Below are 22736 nucleotides of genomic sequence, written 5' to 3'. Positions count from 1 at the left end.
CTTCTCTTTGACTACGGTTAGTGTCTAACCAATGAAGATCAAATGAGACAATATCCATGCTCTTCATGATAGCCATAAATCTAACCTCAAAGCCATCCCTGTAGTATGACATCATTAGGGGATGTGGGACTGTTGAAAGGATATCTAGGTATCCTATATGTGCCGATAGTAGAGGTCTTATCGCATGACTAGGTTCCTCTCATGCAACAAAGGCTTATGGAGGGGAAATGGTACATGGTGATCCCATATCCTATAAAACACTAATCCCTACCTCAATCTCAAGCTAATGAGAGGAGACCTTGAGGTATTCATTCAAGTATCGACCTGCATGTCCAGACAAGACAGATTCCCAAATCGTTGTGACTGACTCTCTGGAGTCAATTTCATGAACAAATGAATGGTCTGAGACAGTTGTGCCAGGAATGGTGCTGGCTAGGCCCCCTCTATCACAGCCCAGTCATCCATATAAAACATATCAATGTTGGAGAAGACCCTAGCTCTTGCTGCCCTATCTATCCGAGAGAACTACAGGAAAGATGTGAATCTATCAAACTGTGCTGTGAACCAAGGATCTTCTCCTCTGATTTGAAATATGGACTCCCACAAGCAACCTGCTCTCCTCTAAAATCACTATGTATTTGCATCTCTTATCCTGCAAGGCATCTACTATGTTGAAATCATCACCTATTGTGGAATGGTCGACTTAGGGTAGGAATTGATTCAGGATAGTCCTGAATTGCTTCGTGTCACACTCACCACTTGGGGCATAAATGGCCAACAGACCAAGTAAGTGCATCATGCACCCTCACAGTGATCTATACAACTGTCTGGAACCAAGACACCCTACTCCAGCAATGCCCAAGTCTAATTTATCTCCAACACATACAAACTCTTGCCTGAATCTTTGTGGTTCCCACAGTTGCTGCGTAAGAACTGTAGCTCTACCTCAGAAAAAGCTTCCCATAAGTATCACGATCTGCAGGGACTGATTCAGCATATAGTCCAGAACTGTCTCCTGCCACACTTACCATTTGGGTCATAGATGACCAACAAAACAGTCATTGCATCATGTACTCTCACAGAGATCCACATGACTCCCTACAACCAAGACACCCCAATCCTGCACTGCCTAGTCAATTGCTACCCAACATATGTATGAAATCCTACCCGAACCTTTGTGGCTAAGCATCCCATAGCATCGGGATATCCTTTCCATTAGGAGGCAATGCTCTTGTACCATGAGAAAATCTATCCATCTTCTCCCTAGTGCTCTGTTTCATGAGCCTTGCTCTTGCTTGGAAAGTTATCCATCAATCTCAGACATTCCATGTGAGTATTCTCATGGAGTGTGTCTGAGCCTCTAAGATTGGCTTGGCTTGCAGCCCACACGTAGCTCCACTGTCTCAAGGAATCCATCCAATCAAAGCTCCTCTCTGCTACGTCTATTACCTCAAACAAGAGATGAAAAACCTTGAAGTATGCATCCCAGTCAACCAACTAGTCACTCTTTTGTGGGGCAACTGCTCCTTCCACCTGCTAAGCATGGAGGACCTATAGCAGTATCAACTTTGAAGTCTCAACCTTGTGATCTGCAGGAACTAGAGCTGCTGCTGGTTTGACAGCATGACAATGAGTCATACATAAGTGGAGTTGCAACATCTAATCTTTTGGATCCTACCAATACCAGGGTGACCTGTATAATTAGGGGTTGCGCCATCTTTGGCTACTAAGGGGCTACTTGTACATTGGGGTATGAGATCTCGTGCACCTACAGGGTTAAAGGAGTGTCTGCAGGAGCTGTAGGTGACTCAGAAGGCACCATTCGAGCAGTCAATCTAAGGTCTCTGACTGCTCTCCATCAGTCCTCAACCTATCTATGTTGCTTCAGGCCTCTCTACCCCTTGCTCTATCCAACATCAATGTGCTTTCTCCATCAATGGCGTTGCCTCTTCTACCTAGAGATGTGCCAGCGCTCTACCTCACTCCTACAACGCTGTGTCCTACCATCTCTCTCATCTCAAAAGAATGTCTACCACCAGTGTGCCTTAGGATAATTTTCTGCTACATGGCCCATCATGCTGCAAGCAAAACACTAGCTAGGGAGACCCGAGTACGAGTAACAAAACTAATTGAGCTAGGAACCCTCCATGTATAGGAGTCTTGTATAGGAATAATAACCCTCAACGGATAGCATTGAGCCTCTCAGATCGCATTGGTAAAGGTCATGTCTCTTCGTATGACATGACCAAATGCATTTTCAATCTCAAACAAGTAGGGGAAGTCTTGGAAAGGAGAGTGTGATGCCAATGTTATCCCCAAGTGTAAACTAGTGCCAATTTTCAATCCATCTGTCAAAGTATGCTACTAAAGATATCACATCAAATGGGCTGGTGGCAACTATCACTTCTATCTGCTCGAGTGAGCTTAACTAAGAGCCACATTACTAGAGTTCTATGGCATATGGATGAGAGAGTGGGGATGTCATCTCCAATCAATCTACATGCCAAAGATTATACCTCAAGGACTATCACTCCGTCCTTAACTTGACGCCACGTACCTAAAACAAAATGAATCAACTAAAGGCATCAATCAAGGGTTTGCAACAAGCTGCAATTGAATCCCTATGTGATAGCAATGGACTAGCTGCAATCTTGCAAGCCTCACTCAATTCTTTTGTTTGCGGTGCTGAAGTTCCTTGATCTTCTTGTTCAAGACCCTATTCAATGGTTCTGTTGCATGGGAAGAAGGGTGAATGGGGGAAGGAGAAACTCACAGGGACTCAAACGGAAATTAGATTAGGGCAAGAAGAGACAGCAGACTAAGTAGACAAGCGGTGGGCTGGGATTAAGCAAAGAAAGTAAACGACTAAGTAAAGTGGGATTAGACAATGAAAATAAATGACAAGGTGAGTAGCAAGGTTGTGAAGACCCAGTTGGGCAATGGCAGTTGCCAATAGAGAGTAAGCAACCAGGCATGAAGAGCGAGTTGGGTAGCGAGGGTTGATAGCACAGTGGCAAAGAAGCAATTGGGCAGCAAGAGCCAAAGCATTGGGCTAGAGACAAAACAACAATTTGCAGAAGGGGATGGTGCTATTAGGAATGACACAAGTGTGGTGCTGGACAGGCGCAACAGGGCTTCAAATCATAATAGTCTATGCATGCTAAGATAGATTTAGGGCATTCTCTGTAATAGTGACTTAAATGAACACAACAATAATATGCTACGAGCAAAATTTGCTCCAACCTATACAAAGGATAAGAGAGAAGAAGAGGAGGCTAAAGACTATTCTTAGGACATCCTATTGCTAAACGACCCATCATCTTGCAAGCAAGACAGTATGACAGTGTCACCTCTATATGCTACTGAACCAGAGATGGGGAAGTGATCTTCAAAAAATCTGCAAGCCAAAGATAATCCAAGAACCATCAGTTTGTCCTAAAGGGTGAGCTCTATGTAGTGAGCAAAGCAAATCCATGAGAATGTATCAATTGAAAGTGTCCAAGGCTTCTGCACTAAAGTCTCCTAATGATGGTGGTGGATCAGCTGCAATCTCATGAGCCTTGCTTGCTCTTGTTTACAGTGTTGAAGTATCTTGAGTATCTTGTTCAAACTCCTAGCGCAATCATTCCATCACCTGAGGAGAAGGATGAATGGAAAAAGGGAAGAACCAAAGCCTGGCAAGGAAGTAAACAAAGGCCAAAGGGCAAATGAGAAGGCTGTAAGACTCTTCCATGATTGGACCCAAGGGAGCAAGAAACAAGTACATCAAAGGAACATGGGCTAGATCAAGAGGCAACAAATAGAGTAAACAGCTAACCTACAGAGGCAAAAGTTAATAGTGTGAACATTTGAGCAACGAAGATGCAATTGAGGTCAAGAGTTTACAACAAGGCATAAGCAGCAAGCAACAAGGCATCGAAGAGTCAACTGGGCAATGAGAGTTGATAGCAAGGTAATAGGAGGCAAGGCAGCAGAGGACAGAGACAAAGCAACAACTAGGGCAGCTACCACCTAGGAAGGAGCAAACAACAAGGCCGTGAGATAAGAGAAACAAGGTAAAAGACAAAGGTGATGAGAGGCAAGCAAGGCAAGGCACAGCAAAGAGCGATGGTGTTGGCAGGCATGATATGGTTCTGAGTGGCAGCAATTAGCTCACATTGAGGCAAACTTTGGTCATAGTGGCTTGCATGACCACAACAATAGCATGCTCCAACAAAATTTGCTCTACATATTTATTGTATTTAGTATTTAATTAGTGTTTGCCTACCACATTTAGTAGATGGAATTAATATGTTCAAATTGGAAGTTCAATTAGCAAGAAGGTTAGCACATAAATAGGTTTAGGGTTTAGGGTGATGCGAACTGTGTATGTTATGTTGATATGTCAGTAGGTAAAGTTAAACTCATAAATAATATAAAGCTAGGTTAGAATAGCGCATGTTCATCATTAGTAGGTACCATACTGAAAGGTCTACCAGACCTATTTTTGTGTAGATTACAGGTAAAGGACTGACCATGGCACTAATAATTCACATTAGACTGGAATCTAGAGTTGCAAGTGTGGAGATTGTTCATGTCCCTTATGTGAGATGTACTAAACTTCAATTAGCATGATGTAATTTGACTGCTCTCCCCATGAGCGCACATTGACCATTACAAGAGCATGCCAATGCAAACAAGTGAGCTTTATTTAATTCAAATTATGAAGGACTTATATCTTCATCATCCAATTCTAGAGATTTGAATTTTGGGCACCCCAAAGAAACATAAGCAGAGCAGCCTTGGAACGTGATGGAAAATTCACATTCTCCACTACTTCACTGTCATGATTACAATAAACTTTGATAGCACCCTAAGACAGAACATGAATTTAATTGGTGGGGGGACCTTACTGTACATCCAAGATCAGTAAATATACAAAAGCTTAAAATCTATTGAATATGCTGGTGTTCATCAAAGTTTCATCCACTTTGGCTTTGTACCAAGCTTCCGTGGCCTGGTATTCACCTCCTGTTTTACATTGTGCTCAGGGGCATTGCTTGAAGGCTGAGGATCAATTGACTTTTCAGTGGTGACACTAGGTTCTTGCAGCAAATGCAGGTCCAGCAAGGCCATCACTTCGCTTTTAAGGTAAGGGCCATCTAATATTGCTCTCATGTCTTCTGTGGACCCTGAAAAGAAATGGATAATTAGTTGATTTGTTACAAGTTTTTCTCTGTTTCAAAAGACCGCACATATCACAGCCATTAGTTGCCTCAAATGCTTAAAAGATTGCAGTATATTGCCAAAGGTTTCAGTTCTCTACTGAAAGATTCATTTCTTGCTTCGTACTATGGATGTTGAATTACAGAAGCACATGTATTTGCAGTCTGTTGATGCCAGCCAAGATTTGGTTCTACTGTGTTCAGACAAGCTTGAATACATCCCGATTTTCATACATCAATCCTACTACGCTACTGTGCTCAACCACATGTATTGCAGTCCATGTGATGATGGTCAAGATTTAGTCTTCTGTCTGTTAAAGCAAGCTTGGATACCTCATAACTTGCATATATCATCCTAGGCAAAGTTGTAAGAAAAGTTGAAAGCATATGTCATATCAGATTGAAATGTGAGCACTTGAATTGTTATTGGTTTCCAACCATGATGACCGGGTAACAGTGACCAGCAAACTATTAACAGCAATAGGACTGGATATCATGACAAAAAGCAGCAGGACGTTTTAATGTTACTGGAATTCAAGACAGGCAAGACAGGCTTTGATTAACTTCCTGTTGAGTTATCACAAACATGTGTACCTTGCAATTTACCAAATGGTTCAAAGAGGTATCATGAGGATGTTTCTATGAACCAAGAAACATGAATCTTCTATCAGTGCATAAAATTACAAAGCTAGGCAAGGCGTCCCTAAAACTTCAAAGAGGTACCAAATGCAGAAGTCACAGCTTGAGGTATGTCCTTTCCAATTTTGGAAGTGTTTCTAACCAGCTCACATCTGCTGATGTGACAGCAGTGATGTAAAATGACAGCTAGCAGGCAAGTTAAATCTCAAGAAGTTCAAAGTCTGCCTACTGAAATTTGAAATTTTCAGTCATTTAAAAACTCAGCTCTTGCACATAACCAGTGGAAACAACATTTTCCAGATAAGTATGACAGTGCCTTCAGATAGGGATGGCACTCAAGGCAGTTGCCATTTTCTAGCTTGAACAAGATGGTATCTCTAAAGGATTACCCTAACTCGGAAAATTTGTCAAGGTTTCTTTGGATGGCAAGCAACATATGGCATCATTTTCATGGGAGGCTACGGACCGTCACTTCTTCTCAAGGATTGCTGATTTTGGTAGATTTGGATTCGTGGACACCTACAGAGACATCATATTTCTTTTCATGCATTTTGTAGATCTGCAGTGGTTTGCATTGGTTGATAGATATTGGTATGAAGAGATAGGGAATACGCTGGAAGGATGAACATTGAGTCCAAAGCCAAATGTGTATGGGGTACACTATGAGTTCAAGTTGTTCCATTGATGCCATGAGCACTTCATGCAGGTGTGTACTTGCACTTGAAAAACAGATCACATACAATTTCAAAAAACCAAAAGCAGAATACAAAAAATGAAATCACAGAACTGCCCACAATCAGCAATCCAACAAGGATAGCTTCTGGCACACATAAAAAGCTTCTGTAGCAGCAAAACTTACCATTTGGTAAATCATAGCTGAAGTATACTATTGCACCAGGAGTAAGACCAGCAGTATAAAAATCTTTGTCTAAATCTTGCAATCGTTGCTTTGGTGGAGTTGTATCTTCAAACCACAAAACAAACTATCGCAAGTGAAAAATATATACCTAAAACAATTCAACAACGGTCATTCAAAGTGAAACATTGTGTTTAAGGAGTGAAAACCTAAGAATGAGTGCATATGTCCAATACACCCAGAAAAGAACTTTAAGATCTACCTAAGTAACAAGGCAATTCAGGTCGATTCATGGCAAACATTCTGTTTTAACGAGTCGAACCTTGGTAATGAGTGCATTTATGTCATATTTACCCAGTAAAAACCTTCAAAAGAACAAACAATATGTAAATGTCATGGCTACCACTTGCAAGGCATCTCCATTACTGGGGCAGGTTGTTCAAAGATAGACTGAGATTTTTAAATACTTTATAGGCTCCAGAGGAAAGATTTGAGTATAACTTTTGTTAACAAAAGAGTTCAATGCCATGATAGAAAACGTTCCAATGAAAAGAAGGATCATAAGCATTCCTATCATGAATAAAAGTTAAACAAAGAGCTCTTCATGGGAGGTTGAATCTATATTGCCATTTTCATGGGGCCTTCATGGCAACCACTGTGACCAATTCAACCGAGGGTCTTCTACTTCCTGCTGCATGCCTCTAATATGTGCCTCTACTGGGATTGCTCAGATTTTTTGGACATCTATAAATGCCCAGAAACTTATTGTATTATAGTTTCATGTTTGGGGACCCTTTGCAGTAATGAAATTGGGGCCTTAATAACCCACCTTTCTACAAGAAGCTCATAAGCCTGACTGTTGGGCATACAGGTGAGGGACCTGCAATGGAGAGCTTGTCCAGTCACCCATTGGCAAGCCATGAAGCAATATGTACCTGAGTAGATGTGGAGTCTTGAATGTTTAAACCACTTCTTCAGCCTCTTTCCATTCCCAATTACCCTAGGGACATATTTCTTGAGATTTTGGTTGTGCATTTCAGGAAAATGAGCAGAAGATCACACAGCATAGCCATTGCCATAATTGTTTCAATGAGCAATGCTTGCTCATTCCATGCAGAACTGATGTTACCAATGGTGCTCAGCTCTTTCTCCAGCATCTGTTAAAAGTATGTGTATTACCTAGGAAAGCATAGCCATTGATTGTTTCAACAAGCAATGTTTGCTCATTCCATGCAGAACAAACCCTAATGCTACCAATGTTGCTTGGTTCTTCATCCAGTATGTATTAAGAGTACATGTATTACCCAAGAGGATTACTCACTTATATTTTTTATTTTGTTATATTGTCATTTTTTCTTTTTATGGGCCCCCGGCAAAGGCAGTCTTTGTTTGGTGACCCCATCCACATCCATCACTCAGATCTCACATCTTCCAGAGTCACCACCTACCACATGGATCACCATCGTTAAGTCTCCTACCTGTCACTCTCCTGTGCACAAGTATACTTATGTTACAACTCTGTAGAAACAGAATTTGTATCCTTTTTCATTAATTTGTCTATATAATGATTTATTAAATTTGTTTCCTTTGCACTAATTATATATAAAGAAAAGTGCATTGGAGCTGGCCACTGATGAGTGGTCACAGGTTATGGTGGACCCACGCGGTGGGTTAGAGAAAAGATAGTTCACACTTCCACCTATATGGCTCGATTGGGCGCCTGTGACCAAAACTCACGCATATCAGGGTTAGACTTGCACACAGAAAGGATTGATACTTTGAAGTGTGGGCTAGATTCGCCAGAACAAACAGTTACAATTAACAAGATGGCATGATCATGAAATGCTTGTACAATGCGCATGTGTGGGCTGAAAGCTTGAAATGCACATTTCTTTGCATAGAAAAGTCACATGAAGATTCTGATACCGTTTTTGCGATATACACAGAAAAAGCTTTCATATGACACCCATATTGGGGGGTCCCTAAATTTTAGGAGCCTCGAATTAGCCTAAAAATGCTAGTCCTAAAAAATAGGGATGTCATTCTAAAAATAGTAAATTCTGTACCCTGACTGTGCTTACTAAATTTGGTTGTTTCTATTCTTGACAGTATTCAGCCCAAAAAGGAAGGCCATAGAGAAGAGACAAGTGTCAAGACACTTGTCACACAAGTTTCCAAGTGTCCCACCACTTGTCACATCTCATGGCATGTGGCTGGACACTTGTCTTGTGCTACTCCACTTTTCCCTTTTGTACTAGCTCTTCCCTCTCCTATAAATAAGAGCTCGTTTTTCTTCATTCAGCATCATTTTTCTTTGTTGTAAACTCATGTACAGCACCCACAGATAGCCAGAAACTGGCCCCATCCATCCCCATCATCATCCCCCACTTCTCCATTATCAAATTCCTCCATATTCCCTCTTCTATCACTGTTGTTTTACAGGACAGCAAGCCTGTAAATTCATTACAGCACCTCCTTCTCGAGCTCTTTTTTCCATTTTAGCAACAAGAAGCAAGCCCTATCCATGTACTGCTGATCAACGATGAAGAAAGGTTGATTTCCCCTCTTTCTTCTCTCATACTGTAAAGAAATCAGTTCTTATCATTGCATAATAGATAATGCATGTGTGTTTGTACATCTTTGCATGATCTTGTGAGAATGAGAATTACTTCTCCTTACTCTCAGGTTGATTGTAACTGAGCTCTTCCCTAAGGGACTTGGGTTGAGCAGAAATACATTCCTTCTGTGTGCCCATCTTCAACCCTCAATCTTGTCTCCATTACTTTTACATTTTCATGGCTGTAATTTTGTGAGTAATTTTCATTTTCAGCTTTAAGTGTTCATTCTCTTTTATATTAAATCTCGAAAACAAGCGAATATCATAATTGTTAAGCATACTACGTTGTTCGGGGCGTTTACAACTTAACCTCTTTCCTAAGCACTCCAATTATCATTGATCTTACATGCAGCAGTTTGAAAATGTGCTTGAATATGTACACAAGTCCTATATAGCCAATTGTGTTGTGCCAAATCGGGCCAAATACCTACAGTTATGGCTGTCCACAAGCGATTTACCTTCTCCCTTTCTATCCTCTTTTCAACCCAAGATTTACTTTAAAATTCTTTAATACATTCAAAATTTTAAAGCCCAAGATTTTCTTTAAAATTCTTTAATAAATTTAGAAATTTAAACCAAATTTGAGTAAAAACTTGTGTATTCTGACTTCCTCATCATGTTACCATGGCCATGGAGTTGCAGCTCCCCAAGTCCCTTTTCACTGACACAGCAGGAAAGTCATGCAAGTCACCTGTCACACCATTTATCAGCAGCAAGTTTCCTCCATCCAAACACAAGTGGTGCGCAAGAACCCTCTCTCACCAATGCCCAGCACCTGCTGGCACATGCCCCCTATGTTCATCCCCCTCACTATCAGTGTCCCGTACCACCCTATTCAACAGGAAAACGAACCTGTCAGGTGTGGACCATCACAGTCCATTGAGCTAATGGTGGTTTTGTGCATCATGCATGTCATTGCATCTTGCACAAGAGACCAGGTTGTTGCTTTGATACCGACAAAACACCCACATCAGATCCAACCTGCACACAAAAACATAAAACAAGCCATACTCACATGGAGAAACCGTAAGGAAATGGGCATCAAACTCACCTCCCAGCCATATAGCCAAAACGGGATCACCTTTGAGTCTAGAACCAGCAGTGTATCAGGTCACATTCTTGCTAGAAAGGTTTTTTCCCATACCATCCCAATGTATGGATGTGATGGCCGTTCGGCTTAAGAGTCCAAGTGTAGTTATCACACAATGATGTGCATAAATGGGTCTGGAAGTTCTATCCAACTGTCCTATTTCCTTAGCAACTATCCCTACCCAAAATGGAGGTTTCTATTGCTCACTGCCACCTCCAGGTAACGTTGATTGCAGCTCTAAGTGTCCACACTGCTGTTGTCTCACAACACATCTTGTTTTGTTGTCACGAGCTGCTTCCCTACCACAACTAAACTCTCCTGCTACCATGCTGGCCTGCCCCAAAACACAGCCTTTGCACTCCCAATTGCAATTTGTGCTGCCCCAACTGCTCTCTACAGCCAAAATGCTGTTTGCCCTCACAGTTTAATATCAAGTACTTGCTGGGTGCTTTTATCAAGATCCATTCGACTCACAACACATTCTTGGTGTCTTTGACTTTGCATTCCAATTAGGCTGCCTTTCCAAGTGTCCCTTAACCGTGTGATTCATCCTCTACATTGAGCCTTCAACCCTCATTTCACTTCTTCAACAATTGACACTATTCCTATAGCTTTTCTAACCAAGTCCTCTACCAAGTGGAGCCAATCTTGGTGGTCCAACTTATGCTGGTGGTGTTGTGACCTTGAAGAAGATTATAAGTGTCCACTATCACAACTACCCCTATTCCAGGCCAAGACAGCACATCTCAATGCCTACAAATCTCATAAAAGAACTATCACAAGGACCTGAAATTTTGATGCTTTGGTTGGCATTTTGGCTTGCGCATTAATGAAATGTGCAAACACCCATAAAAATCTGTGTTTCACTATAAATGAACTTGTGTCATGAGGTTGTGAAATTTTTTAGATGCTTTAATCTTGCCGATAACATTTTATTAAGATATTAATTGTGCAAGGTTGTTTAGCACATGTGATGCACATTGCAATTATTTCATGGTAACAGGGCAAGGACCTTGAGAATGCTCCAGGTATAAAAGGAAAAAATTATAATAAGTTATGCTTGACAAGTACTACATGGTACTCCGTATTAGATTTGGGCCTAGACCAATTTATTGTCCACTAATGTCAATGGTGACATTAGACACTAGGCATTACTGAAGGATACTTGGAAGACGAACTGGCCTAGCCAATTTAATTATTGATTGGCGAAATTAATTTTTTGAGCACTAGAGTAATTATTAAATTAAATTTTAAAAAATAATTTAATAAGCTAAATAATGTTGAAAAGTGAGATTAGAAGGCTATTACTTAGCAAAACTTGCCCATGCAAGTGAAAAAAACGTTTTTAGCGGTTGGTGGAGTCTATTCTAGCCATTGTGAGAGAGGAGAAGATTGTTAGATAGAAAGGAGATATTACTTATGTGATTTGCAGCTACCATGGACCAGTCCTACAGCGAGTGACAGCAATTTGGAGTCCTCCAAGAGCAAATGACAGCAACCCAAGACCCTTTTGGTGTAGGTGACAACATACATGAGAGCAGCAGTCTTTCTGGTGGTCCTGAGAGCAGCAGTCTTTCTGGTGGTCCCAAGCTATAGGTGACAGCTTCCATGGCGGTTTGAGCAAGGTAGCAGCAGTTTTTCAATATTTCTTGCGATGAAACTCTGAAATTTCTCTCTCTACAGTATCCTCTCTCATCTCCTAGCCATCTTTCAAGTTATCATAGCATTTTTCAGTAATTTAAGCCATTAAAAATTTTTTTTACAATTAATCTCTTCTGTAGATCCTAATTTACAACAGAAATCACAGTTATAATAGCCACCTCAAGATATGTGCTCAAAATTGGGAGCCTAAGGCTTGAATTTCAACAACTGAAATTAAGGAATTTCAAGGAGATTCAAGAGGCCAGCCAACCAATATTAGATTTGGGGCTGAATTTGTATTTCAAGGAGTAGGGTGAAGGTCAATCCCTAAGCAAACCAAGGGGCAAATAGATTTAGAGGCTTGTTGGTCAGTTTTGATAGTAAGAGGCACTTGGATTAGCAGAGAAGATCAAAGGATCTCAGTTGTACTCCTTCCATTTGCAATATAAGATAAAGAAATACCACAAGGGGCATCAATTTTAGGATCAACAAGGTGTCCAACGTCCAAAATTAAAGTGGTAAAGTGGGCATTTTCAGTTTACATGAATTTCATGTTTTTTGTAATTAGTACTTAATCAAGTAATTTACCATCCCATTCGAGAAGGAAGGTTGGTTTCATGGTTCCATTGCTAGGATACCATCAATCCTCTTAAATTGGTGGACCTAAGGCACTTGATTAAATGTCAAAAGCTTAAGTCTAGTGCTGAAACTATATTTAACTAAGCATTACGATAAGAATGTCCTTAGATAATGAGATAGGATCAAGTTGGGATGATGCCTCTTGATCTGAAAAGTCACACAGTGTTGGGAAAAATGCAATGCCTTATCTTAAATAAGGCACACAGCATGGATAGCAAGCTGATAATGTTGGTTTAGACCAAAATGTGGGTCCTCCTAGGTCTCTTGAAGCTGATGACCAGTAAGAGAAAGAGGAATTTGATAATCAGTGTAAAGATCAGCTGAGCATAACAGCTGAAATGTTTGTGATTAGCAGATGATCCATAGTTTATGCACTTTTTTGTATTCCTCAAAGGAGGATAGCAAAGGCAAGAAAAGGAAATCGTCTTGAAGAGCTCGGGACAACAAGAGGCACTAAAGGAAGAGCTAATACAATAGCATGATTTTCCAAATGTGGGTAGTAAGTATAAGCAAATGATGCTAGTGGGTCAATTGATGCACATGCAAGGCCAACTTGGAAGTGCCAATCCAATGCTTTTTGTCAAGTACAAAAGGTACGATATGGTACGGTATGATAAAATATGGTACTAATTAGTACCTTATGATTTTATAAGGTACGGTACAATATAAGTTTTAAAAAAAATTTAAGATGATTTTTTAAATAACAAAAATCATAAAACATTAAATGATAGATCATAGAATACATGTTTAAAGTGGAACTAGCCATTTCATTACAAAATAATATGAATATATGAGGGTGACCATCGCAATCACATGGGCTACGCAAAACATGCAATACAACTACAGTCTACAGTCTAGTATATCTAATACAAAAAAAAAAGAAATCTATGTCATATGAATCTATGATGAGACATCACTATCATTATCATCATCATCATCATTATCAGAACCATCTGAGTGCTCATCAAGAGAGTCTGAAGATGACTCCTCGGCATCCGATGATGAGATACACTCATACTCATCCTCACTAATGAGGTTACCATCATCATCATCAAATGATGTCTCCCTAGCTAGTGGCTATGTAGGCAAGAGGAGGATGTCATCATGAGGCACAGGATGTGAGCTACTAGAGTCCCGCTTTACATATGTCTGCAAGCCACTCGAACCACCTCTCCTCGATGACGAAGGGCATCGAATGACCATACCCCTGCTACCACCTACTCAAACTCCTTGCCCACGAGCATGCTGACTACGAGTGTCATGAATATCTGCTACTATAAGCTCTCTATAGAGCTCTTCGAAAATTATCTCCTTGTCAACCTCCTTATCTATACTTGGAAGAGTATCGCCCGTCAACTTAAATGTATCAACATTCACCTACACAATGCAGTGATGCATGTAAGATTGATCATTGTAAATGCTACAGTCTAAATTGTAAAGAATAAAGTTTAAACTTCACAGTTTAAAGTTTAAAAGTTAAAACAACAAATTTTAAATGTTATGGTTAAGTGTTTAAACTTTACCTGCTTTCAACTACCCATGCTCATCATAGCCCTCATCATGTGTAAGTTAGTGCGGCAATAGACTAGCTGCTCTAACTATCGTATGCTAAGCCGATTACGAATCTTGGCTAAGGGTTGAAGGGTCTCTAGTGCATATCCAAAGTTTTTCCACCAAAACAAAGACTTCACAAGTGACTCTCTCCTCCAACAAGTGGGAGAAGCAAAATCCACATGCCCTCTCTGATTTGTATAGCATCCTAGCTCCTCTACCACTGCATTGTGGTAATCCACAAAACCACACAAGTTAAATAAGCAAGCTGGTATGAACGCAACTCTCTATCATCCATGACTGTCGGTGACTCGTAGGCCGGATGTACCAATGCGGCAAAACCATGGATGGGCTTATGTATCCATGCCCATCTCCTCTCTGCTATCTCTAAAACATGTGCACGTTGTGTCTCTGCGATCACTGTATAAGCACATGCCTCCGCCAATGCCACTCTAAAGAAGTGAACGAGAAGGTCCATGGTGGACCCCTCGCAATTACTCGTACGTAACACCCTATAAAAGGGAGTCATGACAATGACAACGACACAGACTTTTTGCCAAAACTGCTCACTAAGGCACAAGAGTTGCATGGCTTTGGCCTCCTCTGTCTCATGCTCGTCCCACTCATTCCATAGAGTGGACACCACTGTCTGGCGCAAGGAGAACCGCACCTCATAAAAGTGCTCTAGCAATAACCACATGTAAGCAAAGCGAGTTCAAGAAGGATTCTTCAACTCCAATGTGCTATGCTCACGATACATCGCAAGCACCTTTACCTTTACTATGAAGAATGTGACAATTGATGTAGCTTTGTGGACCACCCTCTTCACCCACTTAAGCTTCCCAATGTGCTCCATGAGCAAGCCCAAACAATGACTTGCACATGGAGTCCACACAATCGTAGGGAGATCGGCCTCAAGTAAACGGCACATGCATTGACAATTCGATGCATTGTCGGTAACAACTTGCACCACATTTGAGAGGCCCACCTACAACCACAATTTACAACTTACAAGTTATGTATAAATCAAATTTCAATCATGAATCATGATATTATCATAATGAAAGAAAGTGAAACAAATTTAAAACACAAATTGCAATGTATACCTCAATGATAGCTTGCTGAATATGGCGGTAGATGAATGCGCCCATCGTTTTTCTCCCCCTCTTGCCGGTATCTACGGTCTCCAAAAAGTAAGTGCCAAGTGGACATGAGACGAGTATGTTGACGATACCTTGTTTCTTACGATCACTCCATCCGTCGGTGAGAATGGAGCAATGATATTTTATCCATGCGGCTCGAATAGGATCAAGGGCTCTATCAATCCTCTCCTCTTCATCAATCTTTCTCATCCTCATATCGTTGTATGTGACACTGGTCCATCCTTCACATGGACCCATATTGGCAATGGCTTTTACCATCTTCTTCCATTGCTCTTGCTTTAGAACATTGAATGCAAGATTGCACTCAATCACCGTGCGTGCAATTTCAATGTCCGCAAGTCGTTGCCTTTCTCTAAGAAAGGCAATGACTCCACGCACATGACCGGGAGCTTGAGAGAGAGAAGATTGTCTCTCCGGCATTGTATGAGCCTCCACTCTTTGTCTTTTACGGGAGTCGGATGCAGATGTGGAGTCCCCCACCACCAATGGTAGAGGCCTCTCCAGCATCGGTTGAAGATACGCCCACATTGGATGCTTCCTCGTTAGTAGGCATAGGAGTTGGTGCCGATAAGCCACTTCCTCCTCCTCTTGTGGATCCCCCTCTCATCTTGGCAAGAATCTCCTCTGCAATGTTTTGAGGGATCTCCTTGCATGGAGTAACTTGCCCCCTCATCTTGGAAAGTTATTGGAGAAGCCGAGTTGCACCACTTGTATAGCGCTTCCCGCAATACTTGCATGTCCAATGGTGGGAGTTGGACAGCTTTGTGTCCCTCTCCACATGGATCACATGCAAATTGAAGGCCTCGTGCTTCTCACGAGTCATGGTGCCGACGACGGATAAAGAGGCCCGAGAGAGAGAGAGAGAGAGAGAGAGAGAGAGATGCTTGAGTCTTGACTCTTGAAAGTTGAGAAGGAGACTTGAGGGGGCCGAGGGTTGGGGTAAAGTTGAAAGAGCAAGAGTGAGAGAGAGGGGATGGGGGATGAGAATGGCAAATGCTTTGATAGGGTGCGCTGTGCGGGATAGAAGGGATGGGATATGAGATTTGAGAATGGCAAATGCTTCGATAGGGTGCGGGAAAGAGGAGATGGGAGGTCACTTGTGAGATTCGAGAATGACAAATCACACGTCCATTCAAGAATCGAGCGATGAGATCCAAGAGAGGAAGATGAGAATGGTAAGTCACAAGTGCTTGCTGAATTGGTGAGAAAGCATGGAGGAGAGGAGCACATTTTGTAGATGAGAAAAGGGTCAAAGTTCAAACGGTCAAAGAGGGGTCAATAGTCAAAGAGAGGGTTGCCAGCTAGAAGGAATCCAAAGAGCGCTGGGGAGAGAAGTGTATGGCTAGAAAAGGGAGTGGGGTGAGGTATCCAAGGTATCCCACCCCCCAAAAAGTGCCACGTAGACACGCAGAGAAAACGCGGAGGCGCAGAAAACACGGGACGCAGGATCCAGGCGACGTAGGCGACGTGGCCAAAACAGGCCCAAAAATTCGTACGAATTCGTACGGATACGTACCGTACGGTTCGTACCGTACGAACCAGTCCGTACCACGTATGAAGGCAACTTTGCAATAAGGCATGTATGCAATGATGGGGAAACCACGATACTTTGGTGGTGGTACTATTTTTCATGCTATGCTGGGCTTGGGACCGCATACGGTGATGTATGGCACAACTCCTTGTAGTATGCAACAACCAATGCGTGGTGTGCAAGGCCTAGTGTATGTGGGTATGGCTAGTAATGTATAACTCCATGTATAGCAATATTGGCATGATATTGGGACACAAAGTGGCAAGTTTAGCAATGCATATATGCAATCCATTGTGTTTGGGACTCCTGGTATTAATGTTGGTCATGCAAATGCTCCCTATAGCGCTATCCATGAGGGAAATTCAACTAGTAATGCTTGCATGAGAAAAAATACAACTAGTAATGCATACAATGTAATGGAAAAATATATGGCAAGTTTGGCAATGCATATATGTAATCCATTGTGTTTAGGACTCCTGGTGTTAATGCTTGTCATGCAAATGCTCTATATAGTACTAGCCATGAGGAAAATTCAACTAGTAATGCTTGCATGAGAAAAAAAGCAACTAGTAATGCATACAATATATAGGAAAATGTATCTTGATATGGCTCATAATACACATATTTGCATACATAGTCACATTGCAATGGTCCAAAGTATGCAAACAAGAATGCTTTCTAATGAATTTGGTACTCCTAGCATGTCAAGTACACATGAGGGGCTGGTCAACTGGATACAATGTTGTTTATTAGTTAAGTTGGAATTGTAGCATTGTGAAAGTATAAAGTATCACAATGCTTAAGGAAAAGAAAGGCCTACAACCTAGTGGAGGTTTTGAGGCAAGTAAAGTTAAAGGAAGGTTTTGAGGCTAGCAAAGTTGGAGATAAAGTTTCCATATGCTTCTTCATAAAGCTTTAACATTGTTTTACCGATAGATGCAAAGTGGATGAAAAAGTATGACTTGGCAAACCATTCTCACTTGTTGCGGCTTTACCTAGATGCCTTTTAGTTAGAGCCAACTTCAGTTTGGGCTCAATTAGATTTAGTAGAGCAAGGGTTTGGAGCATTGCCTGATACTCAAGGGAGAGGTAGCACTTTCACTCCACTAGTTGTGGACAATTCTCGTATGTAGTGGATCTCGGATATATTCAGCATGCATCCAAGGTACTATGTGGACAGTATGTTTGCCATGAGGTCACTACTTAGTGTATTAGTCATTGTGAGGTCTATGTAGATGAGTATGAGTTTCACCCGAGCACTGAAACTATACTTTTGCATCAGTTTATGACTTGTTTGATATGAGCTTTTACCTAAGTTTTCAGACAAGATTTTTGATAAGTTTCGCCTTAGTTATTTATAAGTTTGAGAGCCGTTTATAGTCACTCTTGAGATCAATTTTGCATCAATTTTTGCATTGGTTACTAATCAGCTTTTGCAATCAATTTGTGATCAATTTTTAGATAAAAAAGTGATTAGTTTATGATAAATTAATACTGACTTTTTAATGGTTTATAGTTGGTTCTATAACGAGTAGTATGTTAGTAAATGCCATTGATAGTTTCAGCCATGGTTATGCTGAAAATATGCTTTATTGTGGTTTTGAAGTCAACAATTGAGAAACATGAGTTATGGATGCATCCAATGGGTTTCTAGCAACAATATTGCGCTAATTCTTACTATTATATCATGTTTATGCTAGCTGGAAATTTTCAGCAAGTTTGGGACATGTGGCATGGTTAGACAATAGTGGCTAATGTTGTGACTACAATGCCTTATGGACATGCCAATGCAATATGCTTTTTTTTGGCACAATATAGTATAATCGAGAATGATTGCAAGGATTTCAAGGAAAAGGTATATCACGGAATACTAAAATTTTGAGAATCTTTAATCTTGCTGATAACATTTGATTAAGATATTAATCAAATGTGCAAGGTTGTTTAGCACATATGATGCACATGGCAATTATTTCATAGTAATAGGCCAAGGACCCCGAGGATGCAATGGGTATCAAAAGCAAAAGTTATAATAAGTTATGCTTAATAAATACTAGCTGGTACTTAGTGTTAAATTTGAGCCTAGACCAATTTATTAGCCACTAATGTCGGTGGTGACACTAAATACTAGGCATTAATTAATTAATTAATGTTAGTCTAAGGATCAATAACAACTCAAGCATACTTGAAAGACTAATTAGCCTAGCCAATTTAATTATTGACTAGTAAAATTAAAATTTTTGAGCACTAGAATAATGATTAAATTAATTTTTAAAAAAATTAATTTAATAAGCAAGATAATGCTGAAAAATGAAATTAGAAGGTTGCTACTTGGTAAAGCTTGACCGTGAAAGTAGAAAAAACGTTTTTGGGGACTGGTGGAGTTGATTTCAACCATTCGGAGAGAATGAGGTTATTAAAGAGCAAGAAGATGCTACTCATGTGATTTGCAACCACCATGGACTAGTCCTATAACAAGTGACAACAATTTGAAGCCCTTCAAGAGCAAGTGACAGCAAGCCAAGGTCCTTTTAGTACAGGTAATAATATACAAGAGGAGGTAGCAGTCTTTCTAGTGGTCCTGAGCTGTAGATGATAACTTCCGTGGTGATTTGAGCAAGGCAGCAACAAATTTTCACCATTTTTTGCGATAAAACTCTGAAATTTCTCTCTATAACATTTACTCTCATTCCCCAACCATCTCTAAAGTCATCTCAACATTTTTCAACAATTTGAGCCATGAGAGAAAGAGATTTCAATCAATCTCTTCTATAGATCCTAATTTACAAAAAAAAATAGAGTTTTGACAGCCTTCTCGGGATGCATGTTCAGAAATGAGAGCCAAAGGCTTGAATTCCAACAATGAAATGGAGAAATGTTAGGGAGATTCAAGAGACCAGCCAACCAATATCAGATTCGGGGTGGAATTTATCTTTCAAGGAGTAAGGTGAAGGTCTATCCCCAAGCAAAGCAAGGGACCAATTCATGTGAAGGCTTCCTGGTTTATTTTAATAGCAAAAGTCACTTGGATTAGCGAAGGAGATAAGAGAATCTCAATTGTACTCCTTCCATTTGCAATATAAGATAAAGAAATACTGGAAGGGGGGCCAGTTTTGGGACGAACAAAGTGTTAAATGTCCAAAATTAAAGTCGTAAAGAGTACATTTTCAGTTTACCTAAATTTTATATTTGTTGTAATTAGTACTTAATCAAGTAATTTACCACCCTATTTGAAGAGGAAGGTTGGTTCCATCACGAATAGTGAAAATCAGCTACACCTTTGGTCCTCTACGATAGGACTGTAGATGGTCTACATGTGGTGTATGGAACGATAGAATACAAGAAATCAGCATTGCCAGCAAGGGGCACGTGGTGGAAAATTTGTGGTTCTAGTCCAAGGGGTCTCTACTCGGAGTAACTCTGTGTACTCACTTCAATGACGATACCATGTGAGTGTGCACAACAAAACAGAACCATAAACATGGAGAGAGAGAGAGAGAGAGAGAGAGAGAGAGAGAGATCTGCACGAGACAAAAAAGAATATTGAATACAAAGGAGAGAATTGATTAGTCCGTACATGCAGCCTGAGGCCTCAGGGAGGGCATCGGATAAGGCTGAAATGCTAACCGTAGCACCGACAGTGATGGTGATGGAGACTGAGAATATCCAGCTTGCTGTCCACACCAAAGACGGAGAAGACTAGCAACCAACAGAGCACCTGCCAAGGAACAAAAGATTCCAGTGCCAAGTGAGAAGAGTTGGCTATAAAATAACTGAATGTCTTCAAATTTGACTGACTTGGATGACATGGCATCCTAGGTAGTCAAGAGGCAAATAGGCACTAGTAAAGGCCAAAAACTGACTAGAAATGCAAGAAATGCACACAAAACTCAATTGCAAGAAGAGATGTGTGCTCTAGAATATGAGGTGCCTCCTTCGTCAAAGCACATAAAAGACATGTCAGAGCTCCAAATGTTCCCATTTGACTCAAACTCACAAGCAAGAGATGACCAAGCATGACAAACATGACTACTAACAAGAAACTAGACATTACTTAATTAATTAATGCTAGTTCAAGAGCTAAATGGTATTTAGGACTACTTGAGAGTTAAAATACCCTAGCCAATTTGATTGTGGATGGGCACAATAAATTTTCTAGGCAATGACAATGGCTGAAATTAACTTTCAAAATTATTAATGCTGAAAATTAATTAAATGACTGAAAAATCTAATTAGAAGGCTATCATTTGGCAAAACTTGCCCATGCAAGTGAGGAAAAAGCTGTTGGAGACTGGCTAAACCTCATCCCAACATTGTGGATGTTGGGAGAGGAAAAAGGATTGGCTACTGTAATTTTCCAGCCAATGGTGATCAGCCCACCCATTGAAGACTAGCAAAGAGCTGCCACTAGTAGATTAAGAGGCCATTGGAGGCAAACGACCACCCCTGCAAATTCTCTATAGGCAGTTGAAGTTTCAAGCCCATATGGACATGCAACTACATATGGGGCTCATGTTGATGGTGAGCTGCAGTCATCCAACCATTTCTTGCAAGAAGACAACAAATTTGAGAACTTTCTTGTGATGGAATTCAGAGATTTCTCTCTCCTTAGCTTTCTCTCTTTCCTCCACAAGAAGTCTCTCCATAGATTTTGAGCCATTTTTAGACCCTCCTAAAGAGCAATTGTGTTTTTGCTGTTGTAAACCCTAATTCATAGCAAAAATTAGGATTTAGCAACCACCTCGAGTCCCATAACCAAAAAATTGAAGACTCACTATTTAAGTCGATAGCTCGAATTCAAGGAATTGCAAGAGATTCCACAAAGTTAGTCATCCCAATTGGATTTGAGGGTTAGATTTGGCCAACCAAGGGTTAATTGAAGGCCAATCCCTAGTGGGTGAATTAAGAGGCAAACTAATAACAAGACTTGCTAGTTATTTATTATAGCAAGAGGCATTGGAAAGATAAGGAGATTGGAGCAATCTTAGTGTACTTCATCCAATTGCAATACAAGTTAAAGACATGCTGCAAGGGATGCCCATTTTTTGGGTCAAACGGGTGCCTATTGTTTGTGTCCCAGTTTATATGAATTTATGCTTGTTGTAATTAGTGCTTTATCAAGTTATTTACCACCCTATCTGAGAAGGAAGGTTGGTTTCATGGTTCCATTGCCAGGATATCATCAACAACCTTGAATTGGTGGGCCTGTGACACCTAATGTAAGTCAAAAGCATTGCTTTAGTGCCGAAATTGTAATCAGTTGAGCATTATAGCAAGAGTGTCTTCATATTGTAAGATGGAATCAAGCATTGATGGTGCCTCTCAGTCTAAAAATTTACATAATGAAGAGGGAAATGCAATGTCTGATCTTAGCCAAGACACATAGCATGGGTAGCATGCTGAGAATGTGGGATTTGATTATGAAACAAATAAAGAATGTGTGATTTGATCATGTATTGGATCCTTCAAGGCTTGAAAAAGTTGATGACCAGCAAGAGAAAGAGAAGGATTAGCTGAACACGATAGTTGAAATCTTTGTGCAATTGACAAATGATTCTTAATGTATACACATTTTGAACTCCCCAAAGGAGGGCAGCAAAGACAAGAAAAGAAAATCGTCTTCAAGAGATTTGAGACAATAAGATACATTGAAGGAAGAGCCAATGCAACAACATGATGTTCCAAATATCGATAATGAGCATAAGCAAATGATGCCAATGGGGCAATTGGTGCATAAGCAAGGTTAAGTTAAAAGCACCAATCCAATGTTTTTTTAACAAGGCATGCATGCCAATGTAGGTCACCCAA

At 40.6% G+C, this 22736-nt stretch overlaps 2 protein-coding genes across 3 annotated transcripts in view; both read right to left on the bottom strand.

Annotated features, from left to right (window-relative positions):
- Positions 1 to 4670: 4670 nt before the first annotated feature.
- PUX1 (plant UBX domain-containing protein 1) overlaps positions 4671 to 22736 on the bottom strand; it is a 132252-nt gene continuing 114186 nt past the window's right edge. For both annotated transcript variants that reach the window (XM_087689402.1, XM_087689401.1), the window contains exons 6-7: positions 6703 to 6807; positions 4671 to 5171 (exon numbers count right to left, since the gene is read on the bottom strand). In XM_087689402.1, coding sequence (XP_087545528.1) covers positions 4954 to 5171; positions 6703 to 6807 — 323 coding nt within the window. In that variant the 3' untranslated portion in view covers positions 4671 to 4953. The remainder of the gene's footprint in view (positions 5172 to 6702; positions 6808 to 22736) is intronic.
- LOC148027700 (uncharacterized) lies at positions 9887 to 15933 on the bottom strand. The gene is made up of 7 exons (XM_087689015.1): positions 15344 to 15933; positions 13921 to 14063; positions 10614 to 10813; positions 10368 to 10405; positions 10245 to 10297; positions 10079 to 10147; positions 9887 to 9977 (listed from the first exon to the last, which is right to left on the bottom strand). The coding sequence occupies exons 1-7, from the start codon at positions 15926 to 15928 to the stop codon at positions 9887 to 9889; spliced, it is 1179 nt and encodes a 392-aa protein (XP_087545141.1). The 5' UTR covers positions 15929 to 15933.

Source organism: Lygodium microphyllum, chromosome 12, assembly GCF_053477565.2.
Source record: "Lygodium microphyllum isolate KBCC chromosome 12, Lygodium_microphyllum_v1.1.10, whole genome shotgun sequence".
In the NCBI taxonomy this organism is placed as follows: Eukaryota; Viridiplantae; Streptophyta; class Polypodiopsida; order Schizaeales; family Lygodiaceae; genus Lygodium; species Lygodium microphyllum.
This window is presented reverse-complemented; position numbering and strand designations above follow the sequence as displayed.